This window comes from Oreochromis aureus, linkage group 22, assembly GCF_013358895.1.
Source record: "Oreochromis aureus strain Israel breed Guangdong linkage group 22, ZZ_aureus, whole genome shotgun sequence".
NCBI lineage: Eukaryota > Metazoa > Chordata > Actinopteri > Cichliformes > Cichlidae > Oreochromis > Oreochromis aureus.
Genome location: NC_052962.1, coordinates 18,516,344 through 18,530,103, shown reverse-complemented (window position 1 = coordinate 18,530,103; position 13,760 = coordinate 18,516,344). Strand labels below are relative to the sequence as shown.

Genomic DNA, 13,760 nt, shown 5'->3' with positions numbered 1-13,760 from the left:
AACTCTGATATTTATGCAATGCTCAGCATCATGCATAGTGAGACATAAGGGGAAAAATCAGCTTTGATATCATAACAGACATTTAGCAGGTTTTTTTTCCAAGTTGCTATAACTGTGCATGATTTATGAGGAAGTAGGTACTGTGAAGTTCTCCAAGGTCTGGCCTTGTTTGACCTGAAAATTCCAACAAATACCTCACATGTGGGGGAGGCCAGTCACAAGCTGAAGAAAAAAAAACCCAATATGCCTCAGACATGCGGACCTTCCCTCTTTCCCACGCTGTGGGATCTACCACGCAGAAATAACTCACATTTTCAATATAAACAAAACCACAGGGGGACAAGTGGATAAACCTGAATGTATTAAGCACAGTTGTCACAGTCCTGTTCATCTGCTTAAAGTATGCACAAGAAAGAAATTCAACCTTCAGTTTAATTCCACATTCTGGGTCGCCATCTACAGCGTTAGCTTTAGTGTTACTGTAGCGGAAAGAAAATGCAGTTTCAGAATGGTCTCAAAGTGCTTTGACGCTTGTGAGGAAATGAGGTGTTATTTTTCCTGCCATTTTTATCAGTTCATTTTACTATTTCCAATTTCATTATTTTGTTATTGCTATTGCATCATAATCACATAACAAGCATTTGCATTGATGCATTTATTGATATTACCTTAAAGTTTGCATTCATTTCAGGTTAACTTTTATTTACTTTATTTACAGGTGCCAGTATAATTATATGATGATTTGTCATTGCAAGTGCACCTATGATTATTTTACACATATTGCATTTTTGTGTCTTTAAAGGAGTTGTGACTCAAGAAGTCGTCTCTTGAGGGTTACAAGCTTTTGGTTAGCCAATCTACTGTGAGGATGACCTGAGTTATTGAAGGATTGCACACGCTTACAATACATTTGTATTCTGTTCTTTTTATTATTTTTATCTATGTATACCTTATTAAGTTCTAAGTAGTGGTATTAGATTGAAACATTTGTTTAATACATTTTTATACATTTTACATATAAGTTAAGATCATCACACACAGGATGGCCTCAGGCTGGTTGCATAAGCAGAGAGGTCAAATAAGGTGCAAGGCGAGAGTAACACATGCACAGACATACACACACCTACACGTACACAGATATAGTAGTGAGTTCATTTTTGTAGGTGAAAGTTTAAACATGTTTTGCTAGGGTTGCAGTTTTTCTGTGGGTGTATGTGACGGTTTGATGAAAGTACAGGATGTCTAACAGCTATGTTAGGGCTGTGGTTGCGGGGACTGCACCTGGAGGAAGATAGAAGCTAATGTTCTTTTAAAATGGGTCAAAAAGTTAACTGGGGGTCTGTGGTTTTGATTTGACGTATGCAAGTATTGTATCTGCTTAATGCATGAAGGGGTGATGTATTAACCCGACCCTATAAAAACCTTTGGTTTGTTCATTGTCTGAGAGATCCACCTTTGATGTTCTGCAGGGTGTGTCTCCCACACGTGCGTTTTTCATTAAAATCATCGCTTGAACTCATCTTTTGGACCAGTGTGGTTACTTGCATTCCTCCTGTATTTTCTTCCCAATATTTTGAACCCAACACGCTCTCTACTCTAAAAAATTAAACAGAAATATTAAGGGAACATTTAAATTACACAGAACCAAAATCATAACCCATGTGAATGCTGGATTCAAAGTAACATCAAAACCAAAAGGTAAGTTAATGTCTTCTATTGATTTGTTTTTTAATATATTTATTTTTTAACGGTGTATGTTCCCCTAACATTTCCAACCTGTCATGTAGGTATAAAGTTTTAATATCTGGCGTTTGTACACTTTCCAGGGAAAAAAAAAAAAAAAGGTGTCTTTTCACAAGTCCCTACACAGTTTACATGATCTATGTCAACGTCTGTGGGTACACCCAACATCACCAGTCAAAAACCTGCCTGCTCTACCTCAGATACAGAATGCTTACTTCCTGACATACTCATTAGGCACCAACGCTGTTAATAGCAGGGCAATAGAGCAAAAGCTTTGTTACATGGTGTGTTATCATACTGGAAGCAGACTTCAGAAGATCAGTACACTGTGGTCAATGGTCTCCGTTTCCTGTTCTGAACTGACAGGCATGACATCCAGTGAGATCTTTAGCTCCTGTAGCGCATCTGTTTTTAAATCTCCACATGTCGTGCCTTCAGAGATGCTCTTCTACATACCTTGGTTAAAACCAGGGTTATGCAAGTTACTGTTGGCATTCACTTATGACCTTTATGTCCCAACAAGGCATTTTCTCCCAGAGATCTGCCACTTTTAAGAATGGAATAGCCTTTTAAAAGTTTAAAGTGCATAATTAAAATCTGTGATGACTACAAAACTAAAACTACTGCTGCAGAGATAACTGAGGCAGCTTTCCTTTGATATAGCTCTCAGACTTCTTTCTGCTATGGCTCAGTCTGGAAGCCAAAACAAGTTGGTAAGAACCTGAACTGGACACTATTTAACAAAAAAAAAAGTTCCTCAACTTTATGTCCACCAAATCACAAGAGTTACCTCAAGGCGGTTTATATTCTAAGGTTAAGACCCTACAATAATACTGGGAAAATATCTCAGATGACCCCTTATGAGCAAGTGCTTTGGCAAAAGTAGGAAGGAAAAACTCCCTCTCAACAGGAAGAAACCTGTGGCAGACCCAGGTTCAGGAAGGGGCAGCCACCTGCTGCATACTGTTGGGAGTGAAGGGAGGAAGAGAGGACAAAGGCACACCGTGGACAAGAGTGTGAATGAATAAATGCAGAATGGGTTTTTTTTTTTGTTTTTTTTTTTTAAAGTGAGTGAAGAAGAAACGGTGCAATCTGGGAGACATGCAGATAAGCAGGCTAGACCTACTGCAGCATGCCTATGGGAGGATTCACAGTCATCTGATCCAGGACTCACTCTAAACTCCATCAAAAAGGAAAGTTTAAAGCTTAATATTAAAAATAGAGAAGGCGTCTCTCTCCCTTCCCTCTAAACTTTGTGCCCAATCATACCCAGATCTCCCCTTAGTGTACAAGTTTCCCTCCCTTTTATTCATCAGACAAATGAAATCTATTATCCATCCATCCATCCAACTGGTAAAAAATAAAAATACAAACAAACACATTTTTTTTTTTTTTTAATCAAAATCAGACAACATAAAAACCTACAAATTTATATAAAAACTGCTATTATCAGATTAAAAACAAGCTACAAATAAATGGGATTTCCCAAGATTTTGACACTCCCTTCATACTGAATACAAACAGTTTTAAACATAACTTTTTGCTACTTGCACAGAAAATCTGTGCGCTTTACTCAAAATGAACCACAGAACAAAAAACAAAACAAGAATTTCAACAGGCTAAATCTAGCTTCTTAAAATGTGATCAGGACATGTGCTGTACAGCAGTGCAAGTGAGAACACAAATACTGAGAAAAAGGCAGTGAAAGTGTCAATTTGCACCGCAGGTTTTCCAAATGCTAATGATAGCTAGCGCCCAACTATAAAGTATAAGATAATGATTTTTTTTTATTTTTAAATGCATGTTAAACTATCCATTTAAACATTACTTTGAAAGAATAAAAGTAATTTATAATATGTCATTAATTCTTTTTTTATTACCAAACCAAAAAAAGTATGACAAAAATCAAATGTCAAAACGCACAGCAACATTTTTTTGTACAAAAACCAAAAACCAGTCACTTATCTCCTCGTCACTGACGGGTAGTATTGCATCATCACCGCAGCTTGCCCAAATAACTGCAAACTTGAATGGCTGATGGCCAGCTGTGGACAAAAATTTGCCGGGTAGATTGTCGCTGCAGTGTATCCTTCACTTGGGTTTAAAGCTCCAGTATAAACTTGAGGGTTTTCTCCTGTTGTGTAACCTAATACGGCCTGAGGCGGTGCGTACCCTGGATGTGAACTTGCGACATAAGCCAATTGGCTGTATGAGTCGTATCCGGCTGAAGGCACCAAAAACGCAGTGGGGCTGTCACCAGAAATTGTAGGGAAACTGCCCTGATGGCTGTTGTTCACCTCGGTGTGGTGCTGTTCTGTATAGTGTCCCATAAACTTCGGCCTCTCGGTTACAATGGTATTGATGGGCAACTGGTCAACTCCAGAGCTCTCAGCCTCTGAGTCAGCATGTGGCTGAGGGATCTGTCCTGGGTTAAGGCTGGTGTCTGTAAAGAAAACAGGGCTGAACTTTTCAGAGGCATTTTGATCAGTGACAGCTTGTGGATGCTGTGGGTCTTTGGTCTCAACAGTGGCGGTAGTAGGCCTTGCACCAGATGCAGCTTCAACTTGAAAAGGATTTCCAGTCATCAAATGGTCCAGAGAAGTCGAAGTGCCTTCTGAGCTTCCACTCAGACTGACAGGTTGGTTTTCACTACCTGCATTAGCAGGGTTTCCTGTCAGAGGCATGCTTTTAAATGAGGCAGAGGAAGTTGGAGTTTTTGTCACTGTATGCAAATTCAATCTATTTTCCACACTTTCAGATGAACTGGCAGCACCGGAGTCAAAAGTCTCAACAGCATCTAGAGCTTTCATTCTAGCATTTCTCAGTTCACTAATCAGGTGTACACAGAGATTCCAGTCTATATCATTTTTGTATAGCAAAGTGTCGTCAAGCGGGTTATCGGTGCAAGTTTTAACAGATGTATCAGCTGGCCTTTTCCTGGATGGAAGACACTGATCTCTGGGAGGCACTGACAGCGTTTGGCTGACAGTAGGATGAGCAGCTGAAGAGCATGGTGGTTCCAAGTGCACCTCTTCCTGTTTCACATGCAAGCAGAGGGCAGGCTGCTGATAGTCAGAGACTGGTGGCGTGAGCTTTGTTTGCATGGGAGGCTTATAGCAGGTCTCTTTAGGGCTGAAACATGAGCCAGGACGGGGCAACAGCGAGGCAACAGGATCATCCTTCGAGCTGGAGCCGCTCACATTAAGAGGACTCCAGAGTTGTCTTTCTTTGAACCCATCCAAGTCACCAACTGTTTGAGTTTTGTCTAACTGAGGCTCCTGTGTGAGTTGAGCTGAAAGAAATAGAATAGCACAAGAAACACACAATTAGAGCCTGCAGAAACAAAATAAATCCCTTTTTCAGTCTTCGAAAAATCTCCATCTCCAAACCCATGGAGAAGTTTCTGAATTTCAATTTTACAAATGTATAAACACATTAGTATAATGTAGATGCCATGCTGATTTGGAAAAACACCAAACAAAAAAACCCCCACATAGAACAAACAAAAGTACAGCTCCAGTTGTGTTTTTCATGTTTCATGTCAAGAGCAAATCCTCTGATATTAAAGTGAGAAAAACTTGGCTGATTTCATCATACACTCGCAAACACACGGTTAAACTGTCACTGTTCATGCAGTTCACAGCATAGGGGAGGTCAGTAAACCAATCAGATTACAGCACTAATATACTAATACTAAATATATACATTTATATCTGCCAATGGTGTTTAATGCAAAATGGAAACATGCAGAGCCGGTTTAGCAAACTTCATCTCACTTTTATTTTGAGCCTCCTCTCCCCTCCTGTCCATCACCCAGAGATTGAGCAAGGAGGAGGGAGAAGGTCTTTATCCTTTGTAAAAGCCTATGGACCTGCGATGAAAAGACAATGCATCAGTTATTTATAGCCCCCTACGCTGTAAAATAAAAATGTGCTCATGTGACCGAAATAAAAGTGAACATCCGGAGCCTATCCCAGCTACCATAGGGCCAGAGTCAAAAGAACCAATCAGTCAAAACTGGAAACCTACAGCCAATTTTGTGACACTGATGCAGGCATGCCTCTTACATCATTATTGTAACAAAGATGCACAAAGGCAAAGCAAACTAACAGTGTGAAGCTCAATGCAAGAGAAAGCCAAATGCAGAGTTAGCTCACCTGACTGACAAACCATTACACTTCAGATTACTGCAACGAGTGAAGCACAAAAACAAAATTGCAGGCTTTGTTGTCATTAGTTGCTTGTATTGCTCAAACTCAAATTAAAACTAGTTACTCAATAGAGGATGAGTCTTTGTCCCATCAGCCACTTTAAATAGCACAAAAATCTAATTTATATTGGCACGTTCAAATTTAAAACTCAGAACAGAAATGTACAAGAAATTCATACATGGTTCTGCTTTGAGCTTCAGTCAAAGTTTACAGAGTTGGGATTAATACTATTATTTATTATTATTACTATTACTATTACTACTACTACAACAGTTTATTATTTACGACTACCACTGAATTTGTAAGCTTGTTCACTTACAAAGAAATAAATATTAGCTAACATTTATAGTAGTTTCATTTTATGGAGAGACAGAATATCAACCAAAAATCCATAAAAACACCTTTAATAAAAGTTAGATATTGATGTGTTTGCTATGAGTGAAACAGGTATTTGATCCCCGTCAGGAGAATTATTCTAAAACACTTCTTCAGTTGAGAATCAGAGAGGAGAAACACAGTTTTACTTGTATACAAGGGCAGCACAGAGCAAGGCTCTGTGACACGCGCTCTGAGACTGCCCTGGTCTTTATTTATACATCAGTGGGTGTTTGTTCTTTACATTGGAATGTGGATGTGTGTGTGACCCCATAAACGACTTCCCTAAACCTGCTGGTCTGGAAAATCCAACAGTTCATCTATATGTAAAAAAGGCACTTAGACTAAAACAGGCATAGATACGTTTATCCTACCGTAAAACAATAAAAGAAGGTACGACCTTTCCCATGCTCCTAGGATGTGGGGGGTGAATACCAGAACACTCTGGAATCACACAAAGCCTACTAAAGATCACACATCCTATCACTACACAATTGATTATACACCTCTAAGCATATATGGAAACTTATATCATTAAAAGATTATACTGACTACTAAGTACAATTTTCCATTGACAATCCCCACACAAACAAATGACTTAGTACTTAGAAACCCTTGTTCAGTAACACAGTGGTAAGACATTTCTTGTAGTTGGTCCCCAGGTCTGAACTCAAGAGTGATTTTGGACCACCGCTCTTTACAGAAACTAAAACAGTAAAGTTGAAATAAAGCTTTCGAGTTGCCAAGCAGCAGCCAAGAAACAAACCTCCCTGCACAGATTGTTTTTTTGTTGTTGTTGTTTTTAAATAGGATTGAGGTCTAAAGACTGGCTAGGCAGTACATGGCCCTGACTATTGGCCCCTCAATGCAGTAAGGTCATCCTGTACCCTTAGCAGAAAAACTGGCCCAAAACATAATCTTTTCTACCTCCATGTTTGACAAGGAGGATGGTGTTCATACATTTCTCTTCCTCCAAACATGGCAGGTCGAGTTACCAAAGAGCACAATTTTGATTTCCATCTGTCCACAGCACTTTCTTCCAAGTCTTCCCTGATGTTCACTCCCAAACTTAAGATGGGCCTGCACATCTGTCTTCCTGAGCAAGGGGATCTTTGTCAACTTTCAGTCCATCACAGTATAGCATGCTACCAATCTTGGCAACAACCTCCTAGCGTTTACTTTTGGGCTAATCCACCACCTCTCTCATGTCCACAAGGCAAGATCTTGAATAGAGCTCAAGACTGAGGGCGACTGAAGGTCATTTTATATTTCTTTAAATATTTATTTCACTGAATGACATGCAAATCAACTGCAACTTTTATGTCATGTAATTTTTTGGGAAGTTTGGTTGACATTCAGTCTCCCACCATCAATGTAAAACTACATAAAAATTAGAGAAGTAAAAAACTCAGCTGGGCATCAAATAATTAACACCCCTCTATATTTTAGTGAAGACCTCAGCCTATGGAAAAAGTTCCATTTTGGAAAAGCGATCAGTCTCACCATTGTCACTTCTGTGGTATCGCTCAGGTCTATAAGCTGATTGCATTTCTGTGGTAAGAGACTCATTTGGAATTGGCCGCTCATCAGACTGCTGACCTGTGCAACAAAAAGCAGAGGTCACACGTCATACTCCTCCTCTAGTTAACATAAAGAAGATGAAACATCGATTTAGCCGTGTGGACTCACTCTTGTGCTGTGGTTCCAAGACACTGTGTTTATCGATGTCCTGCGCCATGCCCAGTTTATTTGATTTGTCCGTATGCATATTTTGCACCATTTTTACAGCTGCAAGAACAAACAGCACAGTTACTGTGTATTCACTTCACCTAAACTGTGTGGACAGTTATAACTTGATCTTAGTATTACCTTCACTGAATGGAGCTGTCTGAACACGTTCATGCAACTCCTTTGTCAGCGTTGTAACCTGTGTACAAGACGGAGGGGGGGGGGGGGATATTATTACTATTGTCACTGATGTCAAAGCAGAAGAATACATTTAAATACATAACTGTGCACATCTTGAGTGAATTCAGCCAATCTTTCTATTATATGGACTTAACAGTCTACCTTTGGTTTTTCATCCTGCTCCCGCTCTGAAATCTTCCAGGAAACTTTCTTTAAGAGTCCCAGTCTCTTGTCCAGAGGCAGGTCTTCATCCCAGAACTTGTGGAGAAACTCAGGGTGTTCTTTCCGCTGAAAGACATCATATTTTAAAAGTGTAGGAACATATGCTGACCGCTTTTATTATTCAAACATTTGAAAAACCATTATTAGGACAATACACACCATGTATTCGAACTGGTGGTCAGAGCTGACCATGTGCTGACAGACGTCACGGTGAGAGAGCACCTTCTCGCAGCACGTGCATAAGAAAATGGTTTCCAAAGAAATCCCGCGGCACTCCAACACATAACCCTGACCTGATGGAGAAACACCGGGGGGGGGGGGCACACAAAGTGAGATAAAGTAATGACAGTGGAAAGGAGTTTCGGTGTAGGATGGAGACACCTACCAACAATTGGTTCTGCATCCAGTCCCTTTGTTTTCAAGAATAGGATCAAATGGCTGTCAGAACTAGAGCGCTGATTTCTTCCCTCTGTGGTAGCACAGACACAATAACAAAATTTTACTTTCAATCATAAAATGAACAACACAGTCAACACCACCACCACCAACCTGTTGGAGTTCTTAAGAATGCCTGTGATGCGCTGTGCTCTTCAGATACTGGATTGCCTCTAGACACGTGGTCCATCTTCTGCCTTGGTCTCAGCTGGTTCTGCCCTTCTGTATAAGCTGAAGGAGCTACAGAGAACGGCTCTGAGCAGCTGAATTTTACAGGCAAAGCTGTTTGTGGGCATGCTGGCAATGTCCAGTTGTCCTGAAATTCTTCGCTCTTCAACTGCTTTGGTCTGTGGTCGCTAGAGCCTCCACCAGGGGATTCAGCAAAGATGTCCGAGTCAGTGCCACGAAGTTCTGCAAAAACAAAGTTTATACATTATGACTTCTGCTAAATTAGTGGAAATGAGTTAAAGCAGGAAGAGAACATTAAATGTTACAGAAGCAGAATATGTAAAAAAGCTCTATATTTACCAGGACTCTGTATTTCAGACATAACTTCAGTGCAAGTCTGAACCTCTACATCTTCCTCTAAATCCTCAATTTCTAAATTATGTAGAGGAGATCTGTTACTTCAACCTTAAACATTTATTTTATGTGTGATTCTATAAAAAAAGCCAGTGACAAGCATGGATGCATTACCTGCCATTTCCTCGTCTTGAAGCTCATCTAGAATCATGTCATCAGATTGTATGTCTTCACCTTCCGAGCTCTGTCCGATTGGCTCCCATGCAGTCAGGTCCGCTTCCACTTTTGAGTTAGAGCTCATTTCTGAGTTAACAGAAATATAAATGGGGTTTGAATATGATTTTTTTTTCTTAAAGATATATTCATTTGTATTTTGGGGTCTCACCTTCCTTCTGGATCAACAGTGCCTGGTGCTGGTTTTTGTTCTCCACCGTTGAACATTCGTAAGTAGAAAGTTCTGACATTTTATTTATCCCTAAGAGACAATAAATGCATTATTGAAATCAGCTGCTGGTATCCACAAACTAGGACCTGTTTGGAGCTTTTAATAATGTCTGATTTACCATCATCTGAGCTTGAAACGTCGCATGGACTGGCAGAGGCAGAATCAGCTGGGGAGGTTGATGAGAGCCGCAAGCTTCTCTTACTCATTGACTTCACATATTTCACAGCTGAGAATCAAAAAATGGACAGGAAAATTGTTCAAATCAGTGACTGCTGTGTCTATAAACTATACATACAGTACACTCATCAGGTACATGGCTAATTAGTTACTGTGCATCTTTCTGAGATGGCTAAGGTCTTTTAATGTCTGTTGTACAATGTGTCTTTTGTGGCCATCCTCTATGCTTTTACATCTAGGACAGCAGGTTGACGGTTGCAGATGCCGACAGATTCAATAAACTGATCAGCAAAGCCAGTAATGTTTTGGGGAGTGAGCTGGACTCTTAAGGTGGTGTCGGGGACTGGTTGTTGTCCAAGATAAGGACAATGCTTGACACTACCTTCCACCCACTCCATAACATGCTGGCCAGTCACAAGAACACATCTGGTGAGACTGATTACCCAACTGCACCACTGCATAACAGCAAATCACTCCTGCCTGTGGCCATCTCTCTGTACAACTCCTCCATGTAAAGTGCAAGTACACACTGCAATATCAATTAGAGCTATTTTGTTCCATTTAGTAACTTTGTAATATAATGTATTATTTACTGTTCTTATTGTGTTGAAGCAACTGAACAACATTTCCTCAGGGATTAATAAAGTATTTTGATTCTGATTGCCAACTCTGGATTCTTCATGGCAAACTCAACTCACAGTCAAGTCACAGTATACTCAATGACAACATATTTTTTTGTTGTTGTTGTTTTTTTTTAAATCATACATGAAGTCAGATTCTCTGAATGTTTGCTAAGTCATTCTGACCAAGCAGTAAAGTCTCCCCTCCCCCCCTCAGACAAGGTCTGGGCTATGTACCAGGTTTACAGTCTCAAGCATTAAAAGACTGGATTCTCCATTTTAGGAAAAAATGAATCAATCTTTCTTTACCTTCATCTTCTCGAAGATGTGCCAGCTTTTCATACACGTCCTTCTTCACTTTCAGAATCTAGCAGAATAAATATAAACAATTGTAGTTGAAAGCTTTACCTTATGAGCTGTCACTTTAATGTTGTACTCTCATGTGTATTCGTTTTACCACAAATAATGTTAAAAATGCAAAAATCTGCTAATTGTGGTCTAAATTGTCTGTTGGTAGACTTGTGAGGGCCACCTGTGGTCTGCGATGTCCGAGACTCCTCTCAGCCTCGGTCAAGGGAATCGCTATCTCGTTCAGTTTTTTCTCCATCTCTGATGGCTTTGCGGTCCATTCAGGATACTTCGTTTTCTAATCAGGGAAAAACGAAAACAAACAAACAACAAACAACAAAGATCCAATTAACATCTGTATTACTGAACTGCTTCACAAGCTACACTGCAAAGAGGCTTAAAAGCACGCACCACATATTTTTTCCAGTGGTCTAAGCTGATTAGATGATAGTCACTGGAACTGGTTAGCTTCACTGAACACAGCTTACAGTAGACTTGCTGCTTCTCCTCGCAAAATACCACAATCAGCTCATTTAAGCCTAAAAAGTAACAATAAAAACACAGGCTTCTGGTTAAAAATGATAAAATGAAATAGTGGAAAGAAATTCACTTTTTACAAATAGAAATAATAACTTTAATACTTGCCTATTTTAGGAAGACCTTCACTTGGCTTTGTCTTATTACTCATAGAGGTTGGGGGTGGCTCTGTGGGTGGCTTCTTGTGTTCAGGCCTGACAAATGCGTCCTTGGCCTGATGAGGAGCGTCAGGTTTGTTACTTTTATGACAATGTGGTGCATTTGGCCCCACTGAATTCTTCACATGTACGGCCTTTGCACGAGTCTCCACACTTTCAGATCTAACTGAGGTTCTGGGCTTTTTAGCCACAGGTGCCATTTGAGGGGTGGCTTTGGTTTTTAACTGATGAGATGGAAACTTTTCACTTCTGGAGGAAGGTGCAGTTTTGCAAGTAGCCTCTCGCACCACTGTGGATTCAGTCTGAGGAGGTGTACCGTTTAAAGAAGTAGCCCTCACTCTCGATGCAGCTCCAGTTCTGCACACTGGTGGAGATTCTGCAGTTGACTTGACATTTGAGGCAGATACCTTAGAGGTGGAGGCAGTTCCTATCCGTTGGGAAGAAGTTGCAGGATTTTTAGCAGTGGCTGCAGTGCACATGGACGTAACCGGTCTCACTTCTTCCATGTCAGGCTTGGAAGCAATTTTTATTGATTCCACACTTGTGTTTGGAGTAATACCAGCTTTGGAGGCAGTCTTTGTGCCACTTGCATTTGACACACACGGGCTTACGTTTTCTCCACTTCTGGGAGTAATTGGACAAGTGACAAATTTGCTAGCTGGCTTGGGTGCTTTGGTACTCTTTTTGTCCTCTTCAGTTGATTGGAATAACTCAAGTCCTGCCTCAGAGGTGCCTTTAAATAACGCAGACTCCTCCTGATTGTCATCAATCTCCATCTTCACCACCTTCACAATGAAACAATAGCATTTAGTAGCAGTGGTTAGGTTTTTTAAAGCAGTCACAAGTATGCAGTGTTCAGGTTGTGGATTTCAACCATGCACATCAATGCAGGAAGGTTTGGTACCAGCGTTATTTGTTTGAATCCGTGCAAATATCTCTGTTTGAAAAGTCTAAAAAGTCTGTTTGGATGGAGCCGGGAAGGAGACTCGGCCAGCTCTAACATGAATATACTTTCATTCATGTCTTCAGTTTGTGCTTTTACTTCAACAGAATTTTCCATTATCTCAAATCTCACATGAATATCACACGTAAACTCGATTCATAACACTTCACTTACCTTCATGCTGCCCTTTGTACTGTCATCATGTTGGTCGACTGAAGTGTCCACAGGTTTTACGCAGGTAGGAGCTGAGGATGAAGTCTGAAATGCCTTCACTGTCTCTATAGCTGTAATGATAGTGGGAACCAATGAGGAAATGCTGCACTTTGGTAGTTCTGTCTCTTCAGTTATTCATACCAAATTAGCTTCACTGACGTGAAGTAACAACAAAACAACCCAAAAACAGAAAGAAAGGTGCATCCTTACCCGATTGAAAGCTTTGTTTTGAGACCTTACTGTAAACTTCTTCATTTACATAAACATCCTGCAGTCAAGACAAAAAAAATATAAATATTAGTACCTCAAATTAGGAATTTAACTTTAGATCTTAGTGTGCAAATATAATATAATTATATTTGAAGTTTCAATAATTGAATGAAACTTCAATTATTGCTCCCGACCATATGATCTCAGAAATTAGGCAGCATATCAGCTTCTTAGACCCTTCTGTTAAATCGAGCCTTAGAAACCTCTGTGTTAGAGTGAATTGTTAAATGTTGTCATTTCTATGCTTGCCAACTCTCATGAAAGGGATTCCACTGTCCTTCCCCCCCAGATTCTCGAGGTTCTGGTTGGGGGCTGTAATGTTTTATTGCAGATACATCCTATCTGGAAGATCTGCTTCTTTTGATGTAAGCTTCCTGCCCAGCAGGAGGTCTCACACACACACACACACACATATATAGAAGTTCACACATATACATACAATGCCTTAGAACCATGTGGGCATTGCTTAGCTGCGTTTTGTGTGAACTGTCTCTCAATAAAAGGCAGCGAGAGGAGGCCATCGTCGGGGTCATTTGTGATGAGCTAAGATACCAACGAGGCCTCCCTTGCGCAAGTAATCAATCGAACGCTGTTGCCTTGTTTTTCTTTCATGGGAATAAGTCCTGGATACAG

At 40.2% G+C, this 13,760-nt stretch overlaps 1 protein-coding gene across 6 annotated transcripts in view; it reads right to left on the bottom strand.

Moving 5' to 3' along the window:
* Nucleotides 1–3,533: 3,533 nt before the first annotated feature.
* Nucleotides 3,534–13,760, bottom strand: part of LOC116312038 — a 46,715-nt gene continuing 36,488 nt past the window's right edge. For 2 of the 6 annotated variants that reach the window (XM_031729360.2, XM_039606194.1), the window contains 18 exons: nt 13,068–13,125; nt 12,819–12,928; nt 11,652–12,486; nt 11,418–11,545; nt 11,191–11,304; nt 10,968–11,025; nt 9,980–10,087; nt 9,802–9,891; nt 9,591–9,719; nt 9,423–9,494; nt 9,009–9,305; nt 8,845–8,928; nt 8,619–8,752; nt 8,400–8,525; nt 8,199–8,256; nt 8,019–8,117; nt 7,833–7,928; nt 3,534–5,035 (listed from right to left, as the gene is read on the bottom strand). In XM_031729360.2, the coding sequence (XP_031585220.1) occupies nt 3,705–5,035; nt 7,833–7,928; nt 8,019–8,117; nt 8,199–8,256; nt 8,400–8,525; nt 8,619–8,752; nt 8,845–8,928; nt 9,009–9,305; nt 9,423–9,494; nt 9,591–9,719; nt 9,802–9,891; nt 9,980–10,087; nt 10,968–11,025; nt 11,191–11,304; nt 11,418–11,545; nt 11,652–12,486; nt 12,819–12,928; nt 13,068–13,125 (3,927 nt within the window). In that variant the 3' untranslated portion in view covers nt 3,534–3,704. Of the gene's footprint in view, nt 5,036–5,519; nt 5,615–5,900; nt 5,931–7,832; nt 7,929–8,018; nt 8,118–8,198; nt 8,257–8,399; nt 8,526–8,618; nt 8,753–8,844; nt 8,929–9,008; nt 9,306–9,422; nt 9,495–9,590; nt 9,720–9,801; nt 9,892–9,979; nt 10,088–10,967; nt 11,026–11,190; nt 11,305–11,417; nt 11,546–11,651; nt 12,487–12,818; nt 12,929–13,067; nt 13,126–13,760 lie in introns of all 6 variants that reach the window. The other 4 variants (XR_005610038.1, XR_004198851.2, XM_031729362.2 and 1 more) reach the window with 4 other exon arrangements.